This window comes from Chiroxiphia lanceolata, chromosome 7, assembly GCF_009829145.1.
Source record: "Chiroxiphia lanceolata isolate bChiLan1 chromosome 7, bChiLan1.pri, whole genome shotgun sequence".
NCBI lineage: Eukaryota > Metazoa > Chordata > Aves > Passeriformes > Pipridae > Chiroxiphia > Chiroxiphia lanceolata.
In genome coordinates, this window is record NC_045643.1 from 21229333 (window position 1) to 21250367 (window position 21035).

At 36.8% G+C, this 21035-nt stretch overlaps 1 protein-coding gene across 3 annotated transcripts in view; it reads left to right on the forward strand.

Annotated features, from left to right (window-relative positions):
* Positions 1 to 21035, forward strand: part of GRB14 (growth factor receptor bound protein 14) — a 62700-nt gene that overhangs the window by 25262 nt on the left and 16403 nt on the right. For all 3 annotated transcript variants that reach the window (XM_032693213.1, XM_032693215.1, XM_032693214.1), the window contains 3 exons: positions 11727 to 11883; positions 16406 to 16527; positions 18666 to 18740. In XM_032693213.1, the coding sequence (XP_032549104.1) occupies positions 11727 to 11883; positions 16406 to 16527; positions 18666 to 18740 (354 nt within the window). The remainder of the gene's footprint in view (positions 1 to 11726; positions 11884 to 16405; positions 16528 to 18665; positions 18741 to 21035) is intronic.

Genomic DNA, 21035 nt, shown 5'->3' on the forward strand with positions numbered 1-21035 from the left:
TTCTCTCCTCTATCCAGCTGAGGAGGGAAGTGATAGAGTGGGCACCTGGTGTCTAGACAAGGTCAACTCACAACAGATCAAAACTCCTGAACCAATATAATTATGTTGTAACATTGGAAATTTTAGCCTGATTCCAGTTCATCTTGAGTCTCTTACACTGATAGTGACTTCCTAAAGTTTCTGGTTTGAAGTTGTCCTTATTCAGTTGCTTTCAACCCTTTATTTATGTTTGCATTATTTCAAAGCAACTAGTTTTTCATAGTTTAAAATAGTTATATAAGAATAGATTTATTCTGCTGCAGTACAGTTTATAATGGGTGCCTTGGGAACAGTACAAAGCAAGGCGAGTCAAACTTTAAGTTACACTTTCCAAGAATACACATCCAGTTTCTTGACCCAGAGTTGATAGGCTTTCAGCATATTTCTCATATTTCATCATAGTTCTCATATATGGCTGTCTTTGACTGCTGACCATTATCTTTACCAATACTCATGCTTAGGCATAAAAAATATTAACTAGGAGAGGCATCTTTCATTCCTTTCTTTCCCATGCCTTGTACGTCACTGTGGTTACAACTTCTTGAAATTTGTGTTTTTGCTGATACCTTTTCTGTTTGACACTACTAAAATTCTTATGAAGGACTGAGACCTGGGAGGAAGTGTTCAGTTGACACCCGTAATGCTTTTCCTTTATTTCCTACTAGAATTCTCTTTTTTTTCACTATTCTTTAATGTACTCCAATTTCTTTGCAGTCTTTTTCATCACTCTTGTTGCATATTGTATCATTTCTACTGACAACCTTTGCCCTAACATAACACTGTGCTTTTTTCTTAGACCACTTAGACTGCTTTTCTGAACTAGTTAAGTCCCCTCTCCAAGAGGTTAGCAATTAAATAGTATCTAGACTGAATAGCAGCTGGAGCCCTCTGCTTGTGTTGTATTAGCTTGACAGCCAGACTTCAGTAGCTCATCATATTATCCACCAGCTGCATATGCAAGCCCTCAGTGTTATGATTTTTCCTTTGGTTCTTTTGATTGTAACTTGTTGGATTGGTGTCTGTCACCATCTTTTTGGGTATCCTGTTTGACAAGACTTTTAGGATGATCATAACACAAATAAAATGCATAAATACATTTATGGTAATATGAACATGACTTGTGTGTGGGAAAGAGAAGCAGCAGCCAGACAACCCAGAAGACCTCTGAATGTGGGGTATCACAGCATGTGTAGAGATGGGAAATGTGCTACTGCCTTCTCAGTTTTCCTGTATGACTGAAGACTGTGCAGTCTGCATACCTTATTTTCCTTTTAGAACAAATGATTAGAGGTAAACATTGTCAAAATAGAATGAATTTTTGAAATTAGTAGTGTCCCCTTTTACTGCATCAACTACTTATCATTATCTTCCTATTTCACTTTGTTCACTTGTTTTAGTGTCCTGCATCAGGTGATTATTACATTTTTGCCAACACTTACAGGGTCTGATTTCCATTCCCAGGCTTCCCTTGTCTTTTTTTCTGTTTCTTTAGGAGTCTGGATTTGTTGGCAAAAATTGCTGACAAAACTGTAATAACACAACAGGGTATAGCTGAAGGTTTTACGTGGTTCGAGTAGACTTACTAGCTTTATTTCAGGATTTACGCTTTATTTGGAGTTTATGCTTTAGCCAGAGGGAACAATGCTATGTGAATAAAATAGAAGTTCAGAAGTGCTGAGGGATAAAGTATTCTGTCAGAATAGTTATCCTACAACAGTTAAACCTTGCTGTTATATTCCGCTGGTGACTAGAAACAGATACCCAGACATGACGGTACTGGACTGGAAGGGTTATAGTCTGACCCAGCAAAGCAAGGTTTTTGTCTTACACCAAATGACAAAGTATTTCAGCATTCTAAAATGAGCATTTATTATAGTGTGTTAACCTACATGGCCTTTGTCATATTTGCTCTGGACATTCCTTCTACCACTCCAGAAATTCAGAGAAAATTTCCAAACTATGTCTTCTTTAACTGATAGTATAAACTTTTCTTTGTCTTAGAGTCTACGTTCTCTTCTCCTCTTGTAACCTTCATGACGATACATAGCTGATATAGCTGATGACAAAGACGTTATTCTCTTTGAAGCTGTGTTGCAGTTCAAGCCTAAACTTCTGTATAAAATTACCAAAGTGAAAGAGTTTTAAGAAAAAAATCCGTTTTCCTTTTTTTTTCCCCCCTTCTTTAAAAAATCTATTTCAGGACTGCTGCAAAGGAAATGAGAAAATAATTGGTCTCTTAACAGTGTTATTCAGAGACTTGGTCTTTCTCACCTTCAGCAAGAGATCTGCTCTGCTGAGAAACCAGCAACATAGTGTGAAAAACCTGGTAGAAACAATAGGTGTACTTCTTTTTATAGCTGGTATCTCTTCAGAAACATAGACTGCAGCCAGAACGTGGCAGTAACAGATTTGCTTTCTCTTGTGCTGGAACACAGCATTCTATTTATCTCTGACAAGCGAAGGATATGTTGGACAAACTGCACTATTAAATACAGAAAGCCTCATTTAAATAATGTGACATAAATAGGGACAAGCTATTCAAACATGAAGCTGATAACATTTTGCCCTTAACTTTGTTGTACACAGAAAACAAAAAACAGAAGTGTATTTTAGTGGCTTTGTATTTACATTTCTTTCTCCCTCTGTCTTCATACATGACTTCTTTAGAAAGTAGAGTAGTATGTGGATAATTTCTACCATATTTCTAGATTTGGAGTTGAAACCACTGGTACACTGGCAACTTTTTTCGTTTTCCATTAATTTTCTATTTCACTAACTTTTTAAATAAAATAATGAAATACTGAAATTCCTTCTTAAGTCAGACTCTTTGACGACTCTGCTATGATTTTTCCATCCCCTCCCTCTTTTTAGGTCCAGTTAGTCTAAGTGGATCTTTTCCCATCAGTATATGGTAAGTACATTCTAAATATTGCTCTTGTGTGTAGTAAAAGGTAAAACTGTGTATTACTATTTAATATATAAAAGCTATTTAAAGTTAAGACTTAACTGGCAGTGTGGAAGTGAAGGACTGAAGATACTAAATACCATAAATTTACTAATAGGGCTAATAAGCTGATCTCCTCCACTAAATTAGGTTTTCATGAAGAAAAGTTCATGTGAAAGTAAACTTTTTTAACCTGAACAATCAAGTTTGATCTCAATACTGATTTCTTGAAATCAAACAATAAGGTTTTTGAAGTTTTTTCAGAAAAGGCTTGGTTTGGGGTCAAAATATGAAACTCTTATCCACTACCAAGATGATTTTCGTACCTTGCTAGTTATTTTAGCAATTTGCTGTGTGTTTCATGAGAAATAATAAAGTAGCTCTGAGTGAAGATAATGGGTCATAAAGCATGTACATTTAACCTAGACAACTGAGCTGTATTGGCTGGACTATATGAGCTGAACTGTATGAAAGAGTGTGATGATTCTGACACTAAGAAGTGGTGATGCCTGGCTAAAAGGGAGAATAGCTTTGTGTACAAATACAGTTATTTGGAAGTTGGATTATGCCATGGTCTCAACTGAGTTTTAAAATTACTTTCCCTTGGTTAAAGAATTTTAGTGAAGTTTCACTGGGATGTTGTCATTTATTTATTTATTCTTAATGGCTGGGAAGGTGTAAAAAACTCTCTTGACTTTGTAATAGTCTGTGTACTGGGTTTAGATTAACTGGAAAGCCATGTGTACTGTGCACTGGAGTTGAGCAGTTACCTACGTTGGATTAGCTCTCTCTAAGTGATACAGAGAAGACAGGAATAGAGAACCTTTTACCTTTCCTAGGGCGAAGAGGCTTTGCAAATAGCCTTGTGTCAGATGTTAATGTACACAGGTAGCATTATTCAGTAATGTAATGAAAAATAAGTAAGACTTATTTTTGTCATTGCTTGTAAGACATGGGTCCTCCACTCTGATTTAAGGGCTAGTATGAGTAAGAGTTTGAAATTACTTGGCGATAGACAGCTGTTCTAAAAATGAATTGTTCATTCCAAGTTCATCTTTATTTTGCAGTCTCTTGCTCCATAACTGTTTAATCTTCATAATAGCTCTTTGTTCAAAGGACTTGGGAAAAGTTATTGATACCAATCAGTGTGAACTGCATTACCCCACTGACATTTTTCAGAATTATGGTGATTACTCAAAACCACTCTAGGAACTGCTATGAACAAGATGGGGAAAAGTTTTCAGAAATTTAAGACTAGATTTTCTTCTAGGAAGAGACAGATTCAGATAATGTTAACAGATTCTTACCTGTCTGCCAGATGATAGGCACTGGTGACTCACAGATTCACAAAGCAATACGCCAAAATTAATATGCTGCAATAGCCCTTGGGCTTTTCCTCTTTCTCAGGACTGAATAGAAGTTTATACTCTGTGCATATCAGATGAAGTGATAGGTGGAGCCTAAGCCTCCATTTCTCTTGGTGTCAGGATACGCTGAGGTTTGCCATTTAAGTTTCTTTAAATGTTAGACTGTATAACCTCCTATTAACTACTTGCCTTTTCATTATCAGAGCCCCTGTATTTAAACTGACAATTTTATTTCACCTCTAAAGACTAGATCTGGGAACCTGTTCTTCCATATCCGTTGTGAATAATTAATGCAAATAAATGATTTAGCTGCTCTGCGGTGTGTTTATCTTGTATAAGTGCTCCTTTGACAGCTTAATCATTTGGCAAGTCTGCTAATTTTCTTTCATTTCTGCTGTTCCATGGAATTGTATTATTTGAAATTTTTGCTGATAATGTTTAAACTTCCTCACAACTTTCTAGTTATTTACGGACATCATAACGGTTATACTTGAAATACCTCTTTAGTTTCTTTTGTTTAGAATTTCCATGCTCTGAAAAAATTTTTGGTAAGGCAGAATAATTTGAGACTCTCTAGTTAAATAAATTGTCCCATCCACCTCCACCTTTCCTGTAAATAATTTACATTCTTTTTAAGGAGTTTATTGTAAGTTTTACTTCTATAAATCCCTTTGTATTTCTCACCCTTTATCTGGTCCTTGGTGGTAATGGCTTTTGATAAGTCTTTCGCTTTTAATCCGTTGATTACTTCCATTCTTATTTACAGTATGTTGAACTTCAAAATGTAGCTGTTGTTATTTAATTCTTCAATGACAGTAAATTTTTGAGCCAAGTGTCGTATAGTTATTGTATAGTTTACAATAATCTCACTTTTTGCTCTAAAAGTAGATGTACTATGATGTAATTGTCCAAAGTGTGGTAGTTGCTTTCTCTAGACTTTGCCTTTTGTTCAGTTTTATACAGGGAAATGAAATCTTCTATAACTATTTTATTACTATAAATATAGCTATGTTTGTAGCTATATTTTGTTTCTGTTGACCATTATTGTAAAACTGAATGTATCAAATTCAGGATTAAATAATGCTATTTTGACTTTCCTGTTGTCTTTCAAACCTTGTTTCTCTTCAGTTTTACTGATGTTGTCTTTGACATGATTGCATGTCAGCATTGTCCTCATTCTGCCATTTGCTCCGGTAGCATAATGTGATTGTCATAACCTTCGTTTGAAAGAACTTTTGTTGTGTATTTTTACACATAGCTTGTTATAATTTGGAAATCTGCATAATTCAACCTCCCTTTTTATAATACAACGTATTTACACATCTAAAGCAGTAGTCATATGAGGGAGCCTAAGTGCTTTACAAATCTTAATGAGTTCAATTGTTACCTTCTTGTATGGAAACAGATTTCACCTCCCCTGCCCCATTTTGCAAAGAGGAAACTGAGGGACTAATACTGACTTGCCCAAATTCAGATGGGAAGTACATATTTTAAAACTAAGAATTGGATGTTTTTGCCTATAGGTAATATAAAGTATTTTTTGTTAATTCTTCACCAAATTGCTATTCAGTTCCTGTTTTTGGTGTGGTTTTTTCATGCATGGGATGGTCATGGATGGTCGGATTAGGTAGGGCATAGAATTTCTATCAGGAGTCTGAGAGAGGGGAATGACTCTATGGGCTGCATAATATGGACAGTTGCCATAGTACCTTAGTAAAATATCAGAAGACTATTATAGAAAATAAGTAGAAGTTGTTTTAACTGGTAATATGTGCATACTGTTTCTGTGCAATTAACCAAGTTTTTCAATACCTTCTAAAAGAATATTTAGGTCTAAAAAGATTCATTGTGTTTTAAGGCAACAAATTCATTCATCACTGGAGAAACTGACCTGGTCTGTGGTTTTATATTGAAATAAAGGCTGGAAATTAACTTTTTTTTTGCTCTTTGAAATGTCATTTTAAAAATGGTTCGATTATGGAAAAAGTATAAGACTTTTCTAGGTTGTGGTAGGAAATGTGGACAATTTTCCTAGATTTTGCTCTTCCTTTTTGGCACTTTGGTTTCGTTGCAAGACAGACATAATTGATTATTAGTGTTTTTATATCTTTTAGTGCTTGTAGTCTTAATCTATCAATAATAGATATGTGTATACAAACTTCACTTTTGGTCACTTGGAAGATCAGCTCCTCCTCCTTTGGGCAACTCCTTCCTTCTTTGCTGTCCTTTTATTCAGTGCCTTGGCTTACCCTCGCTTTCTTTAAATTAGTCTCCTGAGTCTTCAATGTATGTCTTCACAAATCGTAGAGGTGCTTAACTTTTCCTTAATAGTCTTGGTGGTCCTATTGAAGAAGACGACAGCTTTGTTTCATATCAGGTCACTTCTAAGGTGTCTAATCTTCCTGTTTGGGCTGGTTTTTAATAAATTTTCTGATTTGTACCTTGAGAAGAAAGCAAGGTATTCTAGAAAAATACCTTGACAAGGAATCTGTGCATGATGGAGATGTTAAGTCTAATGCTCATGCCACCTAAGGTACTGAATATTTTTCTTTATGGGAGCAGTGGTCCTTCTGACTCTTGAAGCTATACTGTGTTCCAAAAAAGAAGTCAGGACTGCTGCAGTTAAACATTGTGTGCACTTTGTTTTAATGACAGATGTAGCTTTCTAAAAACTGTGTGAATCCTTTTGGCCTGGAAATCTTCCCTTTGGAGGAAATATTGGAAACCGGCATTTTAATTGTAGACCAAGATATTTAAAGGGAAAGTCTTGCATTCACAACTGATAAAGACAGTAAACTTTACTAACATGCTATTTGTTTTCAGCCAATTGTGAGTTAACCTCTTAAATATTTTTATGAATGCAGAATTTTGCCGATTCTCACTAAAATCAAGACAGACTATTGGTAGAAGTCATAAAACAGGTCAAAATGCTAGAAATTTCTGAGTGCTTCCACTGTAGTTAAAAAACACTCCAATTTCCCCTACCCTCTGCCAATATCAATAAGCAAAAAACTTTGTCTAGCAGGGGGCAGGGTTGGGAGTTGAACAAATGCTTCAGGCAAATAGCCTGATAGTTAACACTAAAGACAGGGGTTAGCATAGTATCAGGCAGCATTTTAGGGAAAGTATGGCACCCTGTAGTGTGAGACTTTTTAAGGCCTGCTTTTGCACACAGTAACTCTGCATTTAACATAAATGTGACTGGAATTATAATATAGCTACAGAAATGTGCAGTATTTTATTCATGGGGGAAATAATTTTAGGAAACACAAGCTCAAGTTCGGTACTTTTATCTTTATAAATAAATGTGGCTTGTTTTTTTTTTTAAAAGGTGATGACTATGCACTGTGTTAATGACTATTCAGGAGCATTAAGAATTATATAAATGTCAGGTCATATTGGTGTAGGCACCTAAGTATGGAATCCATGTGCTGAGTGGTTCTTTTTCTGTTGGTTCTACCTGGCTTTTTTCACACGTTAGGACTTCAGTTTGAAATTTGAAATTCCTCACTGCAGGGCATATGTTTGTGCTGTTTCTGCAGATTGGAACTTCCGAAACAGATGGCATGAAGATTCTGAAGAATCAGACTTGGACACCCTCTCTTAAAAGTCTACGAACACATTATTTAATTATTGTAGTGGAGATGACAGTTGAGTGTGGAAGAAGACTTGAGGGAGTAGAGTCCAACCTTGCTTCTCTTGCTCCTCCCTCCTCCCACACTGATTACCTTATGTGCTCTTTTACTTATTCTTTTAAACACTTTCTGGCTTTTTTTCTCCTTCTGGTTATTTTTTAGTATAAGAGCTAGGGTCTACCTTTTCTTTTTCTGTATTAAATACTAGGTTATATTTGTCAACATCTATTTTACATTCTGAGTTAATTTGATTAGTGAAATATAAACAGTAATATATTTTATTTTGAAGCAACATTTTTTATAAGAATAATTTTTTTGAGGGATAAAGATGTGTTGCACATACTTCTGGGATCTTGGCTGATTTTTAGTATATTGAAAAATGGAAAGGGGATATGTAGGAATGCTGAACCTCCTTGACTGCTCCCATAGGCAATGAAAATGATTAATGCTTGTCATGCTGAGCCTGGTGCTTTCCTCTAATAGGAAGATCTTGGACCTGCTTATTTCATACTTCCAGTGACTGAAATAGAAGCTATTGAGGTGTTCCTTTTTCTGGCCTTGGGAAGAACTGAAATTTCCTTGTATTTATAAACTAGAGAGGAAAGAAGAAGATTTAAGTGCTACCGAGGTAATTTTTTCTGTCTACTAATAGGTATAGTCAAAGAAAGTGAAACAGCTTGGTTTAGAACAAAGTTTGAGAGTGTATGGTAATGAAAACTGTAATGAGAGCTTGTTCTCAATTAGTGCCTCTTTTCTTGTCTGCTGCTTCTGAGACAAATTTTTCAGGGAGAAAAATGGAACAGAGTGAAGATGACTGGCCAGCCTAATGCATCATGATAACCACTAATAAAAATAAAGTGGTCACTCAAGATTCGTCATCTCTATGGGAGGTCAGCACAGCTGCATCTTTAGCATAGTCCTTCCACCCTTTAATTCTTAAAGCATCCTCTGTTTCTAGGAAGAGAAGTATAGGAACGTAATTCCAAGGAAAAATGGGATTTCAAATTTATCCTTTTTCATCTGATCCACTCCCCTTAAACTACATTGCTGGCAAATCCTGCAAGAGGCTTTGCTTCAAACACAACAGAAAGTGCAGACTGAGCAACTTCCAATTGGAAAAAACCCTCAAAAATCCCTCTAACTGATGAGTTTTGCACCATCACGTTTAATTCATTAGGCAAAAACTGTGACAGAAGTTGATGATCGTCTATTAGGTGACTGTCTATTGTCTCCTGCTGCATTTGAATCCCTTGCAAGGAAGAGAAAAAGCACACAGCATTTGTGTTTTATAAGGTAGCAGATGTCATAGCTGTGAGCTGGGGTGGTCTGTTGTCCTAGGCTTGCACAGGATTTATTTCCCTGTACTGGAAAGCTGAGTGAGAATACTCACAGAGAATATAAACTGATTTTTTTTTCCTCATTGCTTTTTGTTGTGTTGTTTTGTTTTGCTTTGGCTGTGCTGCTGTAGTCCAAGGCCACCTCCAAGGCTTCCTGCTCCCTGAGCTGAATGGCCACAGGCAGCTCATTATCATGACTTGTGTTGCTGTCTTCAGCATTTTAAAAAGTCTTTTTCTATTTCTTCAGCAATAAGAGTGTAGTCATCTGCACTGCGACTCTTAACCCTTTTAAGAGGAATTTCTGTTAAAATCATCCGTCAAGAGCCTCAGCATGGGCTGTACGTGCTCCTGCTGTAAAACAAGCATATCACCAAACTTGATGAGTGCATGGAGAAAACTGTGGTTGCTGGTACCTGCCATAGGGTCCCTAGCCAGGGTACTCACGTGGACTCCCACCGTGGCTGTATTGTGAGAATATTGAGAAATAGAATAGAATATTTCAGTTGGAAGTGACTTAAAAAATGATCATCAATACTTGGAAAGGTGCTTTAATTCTCTCCTTTGCTTTCCCTTTCTATACTGTCTCTCTCTGGCACTTCAGCTTGTAAAATCCTTTAGGTTCGGACTGAAACAGGCTTGCTGGAGAGACTAATGAAACTGTCCCTGACCTTCAATGCTGCCCGAGTAGTACCTATTTTAAGATGGTGGGATGCTGTTTTGTCTACTCACCTCTACAGCCCTCTGTGCCATTCACAGTGCACCCTACCAGACACCTCTTTTAATTTCATTTTTGAATCCTTGTAAATACTGCAGGGATTTAAATATTTCATGCCAGTTTATCCCGAATGGCTGAACATAGTTTCTATGTGACTGGAGTAGGACTTCTAAGTTGTGTGTGTGGAATCAGACTCTGCTGCAAACAGGCTGCATTGCTGCTGATCTCTCTTGCTTAGCAGTTGGAATGCTGCCGAAGGATAGACATCTTATAAAATCAGCTGTAGGCATCAACCATGGGTGTTTTGGCAGTATTGAAATCAATAGTGATGTGGTCTTTTTGCCTTTTGTATTAAGTGTAAGTAATGGGCTGCAGCTTAAGCCCATGGAAACCTTGAATCTACTTTTTCCAAGGTCTGCCTCTTTCCCCTGGAAGACTCAGATTTGAGGCTGTTGATTCATGAATACAAAGAGATTTTTCAATGTTTTAGGAGCTTGAGTTTAATGTTTCCCATATCCTGAAGATTGGTGTTGTGACAAGGGTGGCTTAATATCGTGTGGAACTCTTGAGCTGCCATCATTTAATAGCTGTAATATTAAAGCAAATCTTCATGGACTTCATACTTATTTGGTTTGTAACGAAACTGCTGTATATGTAGTTCCACTGAAAAAAACAGGTGTTTGGTGAGGAGTTAGGCCATCAGTGTGCATTAAAATCTCTGTGTGGTTTTCAAGTGGAGTTGTTTTTCCTTGATCTGAAGTTTGGAAAACATGAGTGAGCTGACCTGATTTTTTTTAAATTATTTTTGGATTTTTGCCATTAGTGGGAGAGAAGCGGTTGGCAGGAGATACAGTTGCAGTTCCTTCCTCACCTTCCTACCAACTTCAGCACAAACTAGAGAAGCAGCTGCCGTAACAAGTTAGGGCAACAATGCATTGCTGGTTGTTGATTAGATGCTTGAAATGAGCATGTGTTCAGTAAGGCAACAATTAAAGACCGACTGAGTCGATAACATGCTTGTTTGTCTTTAAAGTAAGAACTTCTGTCTAGCTGTTTAATGAAGGGTTTACAATGGTTATTTAGGTTTTGTGCATGAAGTCCAGGTGAGATGTGTCCTGCATTCTCATGAATAAACTGAGAGGAGTATTTTTGAAACAAATTAAAAGCATCTTGAACGCCCTTTGTATTGAGGTTGTTGGTGCTTGTCAAAATTTGAAGCCACTTGGTAGCATCTCCTGTTTTTATTGTCTGTAGAATTATGAGCATCTCGAATCTGATTGCTGTTCTCTGAACTAACTCCTTTATCAAATATATCTACAGTTCTTCAGTCAGAGTTCTTGAGTTTCACTGTTTATGCTCTGTGGTTTCTTTTTCAGCTTACTTAAGAATGTATAGTTTCACCACATTTATTTACCCCTTCATTAACATTTTTTTAAAGGGAATGCATCAGTCTGTCCAGTGTCCTGTGGCAAGGGATGTCCAGTAGCCAAATTTAGAAGTGGAATGTGCTTTGCTCGGCTGTTTTGTTCTCAATTATGCCATTGCACTGGAGAGGAATGGCTGTCTTTCATATTGGTTTCAATGTGTATGGGTTCTTGTCTCAGTCATGAAGCTGAGAGAGGAACATATTTGGAGTAACTGAAGCAAAGATTAAACTTATGGATATTTTAGAGTTTTTGTTTATTGCAGGTAATCAAAGTGTATAGTGAAGATGATACTAGCAGAGCTTTGGAAGTACCCAGTGATATAACAGCCAGGGATGTATGTCAGCTCTTGATATTGAAGAACCACTATATTGATGACCACAGCTGGACTCTCTTTGAACAACTTACCCACGCAGGTTTAGGTAAGACCAATACTATATAATAGTATGGTGGTAAATAAGGTGTTTGGTTTTCATTTTCACATAGAAGTACAATTTCAATAGAATGACTTGAAAGGAAAATGATGGGAAGTCTTGCGTGAATTTTTTCTTTTGGGGGATTGTTGCTTCTGATTCTCTTTTTTTGAAAGCAGAGCTATAAAGTGGATTTTTTAATGGTGCATTTGCCTCACATTGCTTGATCTGCATCTGTTAGAGTGATTTGGAAGACACTGACAGTTAAGATTCTCACTGCAAATTCTTCCTTACTCTTCCTTGATTTTCTTTGGCAGTCCTTCCTCTCTTACTGGTATCTCTAGAAAGACTTGGGTTATTTTCATTGCCGATAAAATCTTGTTTGTTCCCAAGACACCTGAGTGAAATCTCTGACATCAGGGACAGAAAGCAGTTACACAGTGCTATTCTACCTGGACAATAGTACTCAGTCTTCAGAAACAACATCAGAGTGGGCTGTCAGTATTTTCCTGCAATACAATCAGTTTGGCTGGATTTATGGTGAACTCTGGGACAGGGCTACTTAAAAAGCAGACCAAACCCATTCTTCTAAACCTCCAGATATGGACCAATGAACTCTGTTGAAGTGACTCCATGTATTTTAAGTTGCTGGAAACAAAATGTTCTGAACTCCTTTCACATCATCAGTGTTCCTCTAGTGTAGTAAAACTCTTTCTGTTATACAGTTTAAATGGTGTAACCTGTGGTTTCAGAACATAACTATAAGTTGAACTCCTGCTTTCTGTTCCTTTTTGAAGTGTATAGATGTACTTTTGCAGTATAAAAACAAAAAGGCAAATTAATTATAGTGAGGAATGGGATGTTTTCAGAGATGTAAAAAATGCAGCAGTCAGGAAAGACTTCACTCAGCAAGAGATGAGTTTAGAAGTGCACTGCTGGGATGTAGTATTGAACTGAAACTCTAGTCAGACAGTCTTAACTCCTTTTATAGCACTATGTTTCTGTACTGTATTGTGTATGGTTTTGATAGGAAAGTATATTAAAAAAAAATCTACTAGAGACAAATGCTGTAAAAAATCTGGCTTTAATTTCACGTCACCCAAAGTTTGTGTATTATTCTTGAACTTTGGCACTGGATTGGAGTTACAAAACATAGTACTTCTGCAAATTCAAGGGCAGTTCCAGCTGCTAGTGCAAAGTGTGGCTTGAAAAAGAGGATGTTCTAGAGGCCTTCCTGCATTCTAAAATATGTAGGAAACTCCTTGGAATTCTTAATTCTCAGAAGAGACTGCACTGATACCTGGTAACTCCAGTACTGTTGATTTAAAAAAAAAAGAGTACACATCACAAACAAAAAACCAAATGCTCCCCCCCCCCCCCACTTCTCCCCAACCATGGATATTTAAATATGTCTAAAAGCTGTTTTTAAGGTCCCTTTCTCTGTATGTATCTAGGGAGTGCGGCCTTGTGCATTTGTAGAAAATAAACTTGACTGTGCATCTCTGACTCAATTATGTTCAACAGCTGTATTTTAAGGATGAACTACAAGAGCTAAAACTGGTTTCTGCCCTTTAATGCTCCTTTATGCTATGAAGGCAGCCACAAACGTTTTTCAAATTTCTTTTCTTGCTTTGTAACATTTCAAAGATATTTGTAACCTTTTGCACTGAATGTATCAGCTGTAAGATGCTTCCAACTCAAGAGTAAGGTCAGAGTTAAATCTGGGTCGAGGCTGTAAAGGACTGCTATAGAAGAGGAGGTAGCAAAATGGCTTTAGAAAACACTTCTACATAAATAGCAAAAGTGTTTTCTGTGTTTTATAGTGTAGCTGGTGTTTAAATAGCAGAGTAACTATTGGAGAAGACACCTTTGACAAACCATGCCAGAACAATAGTGGCACTGTCTATCCAAGTTTATTTATTTGCACAGTACACTTTTTGCCAAATAATCTGTTTTCTTCAATCTGAAGGTCTTCTTGGAGGATTTCAATATCAAATAGTTGGTGAAGTTGCTTTTCCTAAGATTCTGATATTTTCAAAATTGCTGGAGACCTACATTCACCATGCAGTCTTCTGACTGCTCCAGCTGCTTTCAACATAGTTCTAGAAAAAGGTTCATTTTAAAAGTAAAATTATTTCCTAGATGATGATGTTGGAATTCAACATTGCTAGCCAAGGAAAGGAACAACCTGAGATATCCTCTATATTTTTTTTAATAGTACTGAACGATAATGGAATTATCTTTACGATACTGTTAGATCTGATTTTGTTTGAAAGGTTTAACATATTGATCCTGAATTGCATTAAGTATATTCTTAAGCACTGGATGAGTGGCTTGAACAAACATTTTTCAAATGATGAGTTAGTTTTGGATTGTTTGCTGTTTATTATTGCATGTTTTACTCGTAAATTTGGACAGTCATTTTCATCTCACAAGTTAAGTGAATTGGTAATGAAAGGAGTGAGTCTAATGAAAGCTGTGAGCGAGTGTGTGTGTCTGTGTAAATTCCAGTATGATGTGGATTAATAATTCATCCGTCAATTAGTGAACATTTTCTTTAACATCTAACAGCTGTCTGAATACTCCTGAATTAGATATAATTGCATGAATCTTAGTGAGTTGAGCACAGCGTTCTACTTTTAATCAAGACAGACATTAATTACATCACTGGATTGTGCCTTTATTTCTGTGTGGAAGCATCTGCTGTGAAGGTTTAAAAAGGGAAAAACCCCAACAAAACTGCCACCTAAACCAAAACATAAACCCATAGTCTCTATATTTTAGTTTTCACAAACATATATGCCCTTTGGTGTGGAGCTATATTGTTGAACATTAAGCATGGTCGTGTCCTCGCTGTATTGCCTGGCAGGTGCTGACCAGGTGGAGTTGGCTCAGGGCAAGTGGGCAGGTGAGGTGGTCCTGCTTCCTGGGGCACTGGCTGGTGCACCCCATCTGCCTGCCATGGAGCACCCACACTGCACCCAGCCCACTGCCTTGTCACCCGAGATGCTCAAACTTCCTCCCCACCTCCAAAGTTTTGCAGTAGCCTAGGCTCTATTTCAAATATCTGAACCTTATAAATGACAATATATTTCAGAACTGTATGTTTTTGGTATGTGTCCTCTATGTCTTAAAATATTGAATTCAAATAAATTTTTGAATGTTTTTCACCTTGTCTAAAATTATTGAAGGCAGCTGAAACATGCCTAGATTTGGATGATGCCAGGTACCTTGGTGCTGGGAGTCCCATACTTTGAGTGCAATTCCCTTGTGCGAGGCAGGCTCTGAAAACAGAGTGGTTTGCTATAACTGTTCTCCTTTTCAAGAGAAGTACTGTCTTCATCCTGAATTTTCTACTCAGAAGTTTTTGTGCTGACTGTAAATGGTTTTCTCTTTGCTTCTGCGGCTGAACACATGTTCTAGGGCTCCTCTTTGAGTAGGTGATAGTGCCTTGGCCAGGCACATCATCGGTGTCTTTCAATCTCTCATTTTGACTTCACTCTCTGTATTCTCTTAGGTAGCCTTTGGGAAAGCTTGTAAAGCACTACCTGTGCGATAATACTGAGCAATGGCTTTCTGGGTTTTATTTAGTTTAAACTTTTTTCCTTGCTGGGTGGCCAGAGAGGAGGCTACCTAGAAGGTGTTCTGTCATGCACTTCAATATTAAATCTTTTATGTGCATTAGTTACTTTCCATAGTTAAGGAGACTGTTTTCAATTGTAACAAGTGCTTCTCATGTTAGAGATAGTAATAATAAAGACCACAGAAAGGATGGTAGAAACTCTCCAGTCTAGAAGAGAAAAATGATCTGCCTAAACTGAAGTACAGCTTTTGCATGTCAGCATTTAGGGATTTGGTTACAGGGCTGTGTTTTGGAGGGCACTAACTCAGTGTTTCAGTTCCTTCAAGAAAGTGAGTTGACTCACTTGTAAAATATTCTCTGATGTGGCACCTTAAAAATAAAGAAATACCAGCATCCTTACCCATCCATTGGAGTGATGCAGAATGTCTTATTTTTCTACCAAGAAGTAAGTCTTGAGAAAATGGTGTTTTCTTAAATGTCACAATGCCATTTAAGAGTTTTAAATGTCACCCTAGAGGAGCACTTCCTCTCTATAAAACTGGAAGAAAAAAAAAAGTAAGAGAATCAGTTCTTTAGTGTCTCTTTGCCCTTGCATCTACAGAATGTGTTTTGGAGTACAGAAGCCTGCACAAGATTTTAAAATGCTTACATTTCTTTTGGTATTTTTTGGGTATCTTTTGTTTTCTGAATTGCTTTATGATTTTATTTACTTCATTTAATATGATTACAAAATGTGATTTTCATATAGCATCCTTAATCTCTGTCTTTATGGACTCAAGTATTAGTTAAATTCAATGGAAGTTTAACTTTGCTCCACTTGATCTGTGGATCATGAGAGTTCTTGGTCTTCTGCTACTCATGAGCTCGATATTTGCTTCTGTTTGTTTGTTTGTTTTGTGGGTTTTGTTTGTTTGTTTGTTTGTTAATTTGCTTGTGGTTTTATTACAGGAAGAGCTATAGAAGACCATGAATTAGTGATGGAAGTTCAATCAAATTGGGTAATGGAAGAGGAAACCAAACTGTATTTTAGAAAAAATTATGCCAAGTATGAGTTTTTTAAAAATCCCCTGGTAAGTTCTAACATTGTATCTGTGAAGTAGAGCAAAGACAAAATAGTCTTTTCTGTTACACACAGATAGGCAGAGTGTAAAGTTGTTAGCGTAACAAGTCAAAAGGAATTATTGAGAGGGAATATATGAAATATGGGAATATATTGTAGTGCATATAACTGTTGGCCAGTCCCTTTGTTGCAATTGTAAAACATCCATGTTCAATATTTTGTTGTTTGGGGGTCATGGGGTCAGCAGTGGGTTTAACTTCATTGCACACGGACCTGCGACAAAATAAATTTTTTGCAATTGAGTGAACTTTCTGTCAAGTGACCACAAAATAGCAGTGTGAGGAGGGGCACCTGTAGCAAAGATGATTTTATTGTTGAAATGCAGATTGAATATTATGGCCCAGTGCTGCCCAGTGGAAGCTTCTCCCAGCTGCAGCTAAATGACAACTGACACAAAAGACCATGAGCAGCCATAGCCTATTAGGGGAAAGTGAAAGTTAGTGTGCATAAGGAATGGAAGGAGAGAAGAGACGACTTGTAACACAGGGATGTAGCCAAAGGTTAATGCTGCTGATTCAGACTTTGGCTGATGGCAAAGGCCATGGAAGCAGTCCTGGCTCAGCAGGAGAAACCATCTGGTTGCTCAAGTGCATGATGTATTTGGACCACTTCTAATGCTGTCTTTTATAAAGCCAGCTCATTTCAGATGTCAAAGGGAGAAACAGCAGAAATGTATGAGGGCTGAAAAGGTAACAAGTGGAAGGGAACTCAAATTATCTACCTGTGAAAAGGATAAAAAGGTAAATATAGGGATACCAAAAAATATAAGAGATTTGAGAGGTTTTATGTTTGATTCACCTGTGTGTCTCTGGACAAATCATGTACTCCCCACATATGGAGATGTCAGTATACCAGTAAAAAATTTCTTAGCTTGAGATGGTCTAGAGTTAGTAAAGAAGCTTTCACAGAATCACAAAGTGGGTAAAGTTGGAAGGGACCAGGGTCATCTGGTCCAACCTCTCTGCTCAAGCAGGGTCATCCTAGAGCACACGGCACAGGATTCAGACAGTTCTTGCATATCTCCAGTAGGGAGACTCCACAACCTCTCTGGGCAGTCTGTTCCAGTACATGGTCACCCTCACTATAAAGATGATCTTCCTCATATTCAGCTGGGACTTCCTGTGCATCGGTTTCTGCCTGTTGCCTCCAAAGACTGAGTTGATGTATTGGTTAACCAGTGAGTGGAACCAGCTGTGGAGTGTGGCAGGCATGCAGCTATAACTAGAGTCAGCAGCTGTAGCTCATTAGAGTTCTTGCTGTTCCTGCTGAGTGATTCTTCTGTGGTCCCAGGTGTAGCAAGAATGCTTTATCAGAATGAATTTATATTAATTACCCTACCAGGAGTTCAGTGTTATTAAAAATGGAAATTGGTGGACATTGGGTGGCCAAGGGAATATTAGCTTCAAACTTCTCCAGGCCTTGAGAAAACATTATTTTTGATGGTCAAACCCTTGTCTAGTTCATATCTGCATGACTATATTGAACTCCTCAGCTGCAGGTCTTGAGCTTTCCTTCATAATGAAATTGTCATTTTAAATGTGGACTTTTTAATCCCATCATGTTGATGTAGTCAGATTTTTATGTTAATTCATATTATACAAAGTGGAAAATTAAAAACCACAAAGACTTATTCTGTATTAATGGAAGTTATTCCAAAATATTTTACTGGTTTATTTTATTTCTAGTGTAATGGAAACAATAGAAAACGATATACTTTTCAGCACATTGGTGTATATCCTCCCTACTTTGTAGCATATTGAATCCCCAGGCAAGAAATTGCTACCAAAAAAACAACACTAAGGCCCAAATATTGCAATGTGAGACCCAAATATTGCAATATGATTTGCACTGCTGTCTGAAATTCTCTTCCAGAGACCACTGATATTTTCTCAAAATTCTAAGTTTTTCAGCATATAATACATAGGATGTCACAAATTTTGGGATGACATCAAGGTAAGCTTAAATTATTGGATCAGGGAATCTGCAGTGCCTTGCACCACATTGAGAACTTAAATTGGACATCTGAAAGAGATAGAAAGTTTTATATTTATTTTTACAGAACTTTCATACACATTTTTGTTGTTATAGAACTTTTTTCCAGATCATATGATATCTTTTCCAAGTGAGACAAATGCTGCTCTAAGCCACTCCGGGATATTACAGGTATGTAACCCTTCAATGAAGATGAGCCAGCATAGCTCAGAATTTCCCATTGTCTGTGTTGTATGAGCATAGTTCTTTATTGCTGTTGGATCTGTTGCTGTGTTTTGAATAACTCAAAACATGGTTAATAACTTTTTTCCTTACGAGATATGAAATGCTGTGTCCCTTCCAGGCAGCTATTATATGTCCACACTTGCAAACTTTCACATTCTTTCAGAATCAAAAAGCACCAAAACAGATAAAATGTAGTGAAAACGTTAAATACCTTTATTGGGTATTTTAGGTGAAAGACCCTTTTTCCTTAAAAAGTATTGCAGTACTCAGCACATACTTTGCAGAAGGCTATGGTAGAATACTGAAGAACTGGTAATGTGATACAAATGGATATAAAAAAGAGCTAAATGGTTAAACCTAATGAGTAGAAAATTTAGACTGACTAGTATGATTTGTTAGCTTGAAGGCTACTGTAGCCTTCAAAAAAAATTATGGTAGGTCACTCAGTGTTAGTCATCTTTTAAGCAGACACAAGATTCTAATTTACAGTGAGAATAATGAAATGATAATACAGCATGACCATATCAGGGATCATCGTTTTACTTTCAAAGGGGGAAAATGAGTAATAAAGGTGGAAACATACACATCACTCTTGTTTGCTTGTCACTAGAAAAATTAAATAATAGAAGAAGAACTTCCACTGATCTTAAGACAACAGCACTATGTATGAGTTTTGGGGATCAAGAATGACTGGAAAGGCAACATAGTAACACAGGATATTTAAGGTAGAAGTAAAAGAAACAGAAATTACATTTTTTTAAAAATCAGTATAGTAAAGTCTACCTTAGCATCCACCAGTAAATGAAAAACATCTTAGAGAACTAATTCTCAAAGAATTTCTCTGTATTAAATAGTTGTATCCATATAAAAGTGAATGTTAATCAAGAGGTTAAGATTATCCCAAATGTAGTAAAAAATGTTGCAAATTAAATTTGACACACACTAGAATCTGAAAGTCATTTTTGCAAACCTAAGTAAAATCTTTGTAATTTCAAAAGTGCTGCATATCTACTGAAAATTGGTCCACTTTTGCTACCTAAACAACAAATAGATTTTACAGTCTAGCATAAACATTTCATTTAGAAAATCTTGTCCCCTCTGTTAATAGAACTTTATATTTTTTGCTCTCAAATATAATTTGGTAGTTTGGAAAAAATAATAAAGACTTTTGTAAGGGAACTGTTTGCCGTATACTCTTGCACAGAACATGTGCAGAGCTTGTGGGTAAGATTATGAATCATTCTAAATATATCTAGTTACTTGCCATTTTGATAGCTTGAAAAATATGTTGCAAACTCTCCTCTGTTGCTCTTTGATGTTGTATTGTATGTTTAATTGTATTTCATCAAATAAAACTTAGTAGGCACAAAGTAGAGAATACCTTGGTGAATTGTGCAGCCTTTGTGCACGTTTCAGCAGAAGCTGTTGGGTAAATTGTTTACAGTGAGTCACTATTTCCTTGGAAACTCTCATTAAGACAAGTTAATGGGCTTGCATTATTATTTGCGATGTGCTTAGTCAAGTATCAAGAGAGACATTAGTTTTAACAACTCAATGCTTACAAGTGATTAAAAAATCACTTCTGATACTATTACAGCTTTTTGTGGATTGAGCAGTAAGCAAGTAAAATGTTTTTTCAGTATGTTTTTCTTGACTTTCACTGGAAGTGAAAGAGTGAGTATTTTGGCTGATGACTTTAAATCAGGGCATCTTTGTAGAACAGAGCCACAAAACCAAACAGAAATTCACCTGCCTCTTATCCATTTAGCATGTGCTAAGTAAAAATACTAGGTCTGGGATATACTGAATGTCTCTGTATCCCGAAGAGAGAGGTTTAATCGCTGCTGTGAAGATCTTTAGCCTAAGAAAGAAGTGTGTCGCTGTATTGATTACAGTATAGCTGCTCTGAGACACAACACTCTGCACATGTCTAGTGCTAGGCAATATGGATCATTTGGAACTTGCTTCAGGTTATTTTTGCAAATTGGGTGCTTTAAAATATGTCAAAAAATGAATATAGTATGAAGATTTTAAGATTATTATTAAGAGCCAAGCTTTAATGTCTTTAATCACTCTGCCATATAAAGTCTCTCTTTCCCTGGCTAGTTTCTCACCTGACTCCACCATTCCAATCTTTAGGCCGAAATAGCTGTGCTCTGAATTTCAGTCCCTTATCAGTCTCCTGGATGTTGTTTTAATCTGCCTGTTGCCTTTCTCTATCTTCCACTGTAGGTTTTGTTG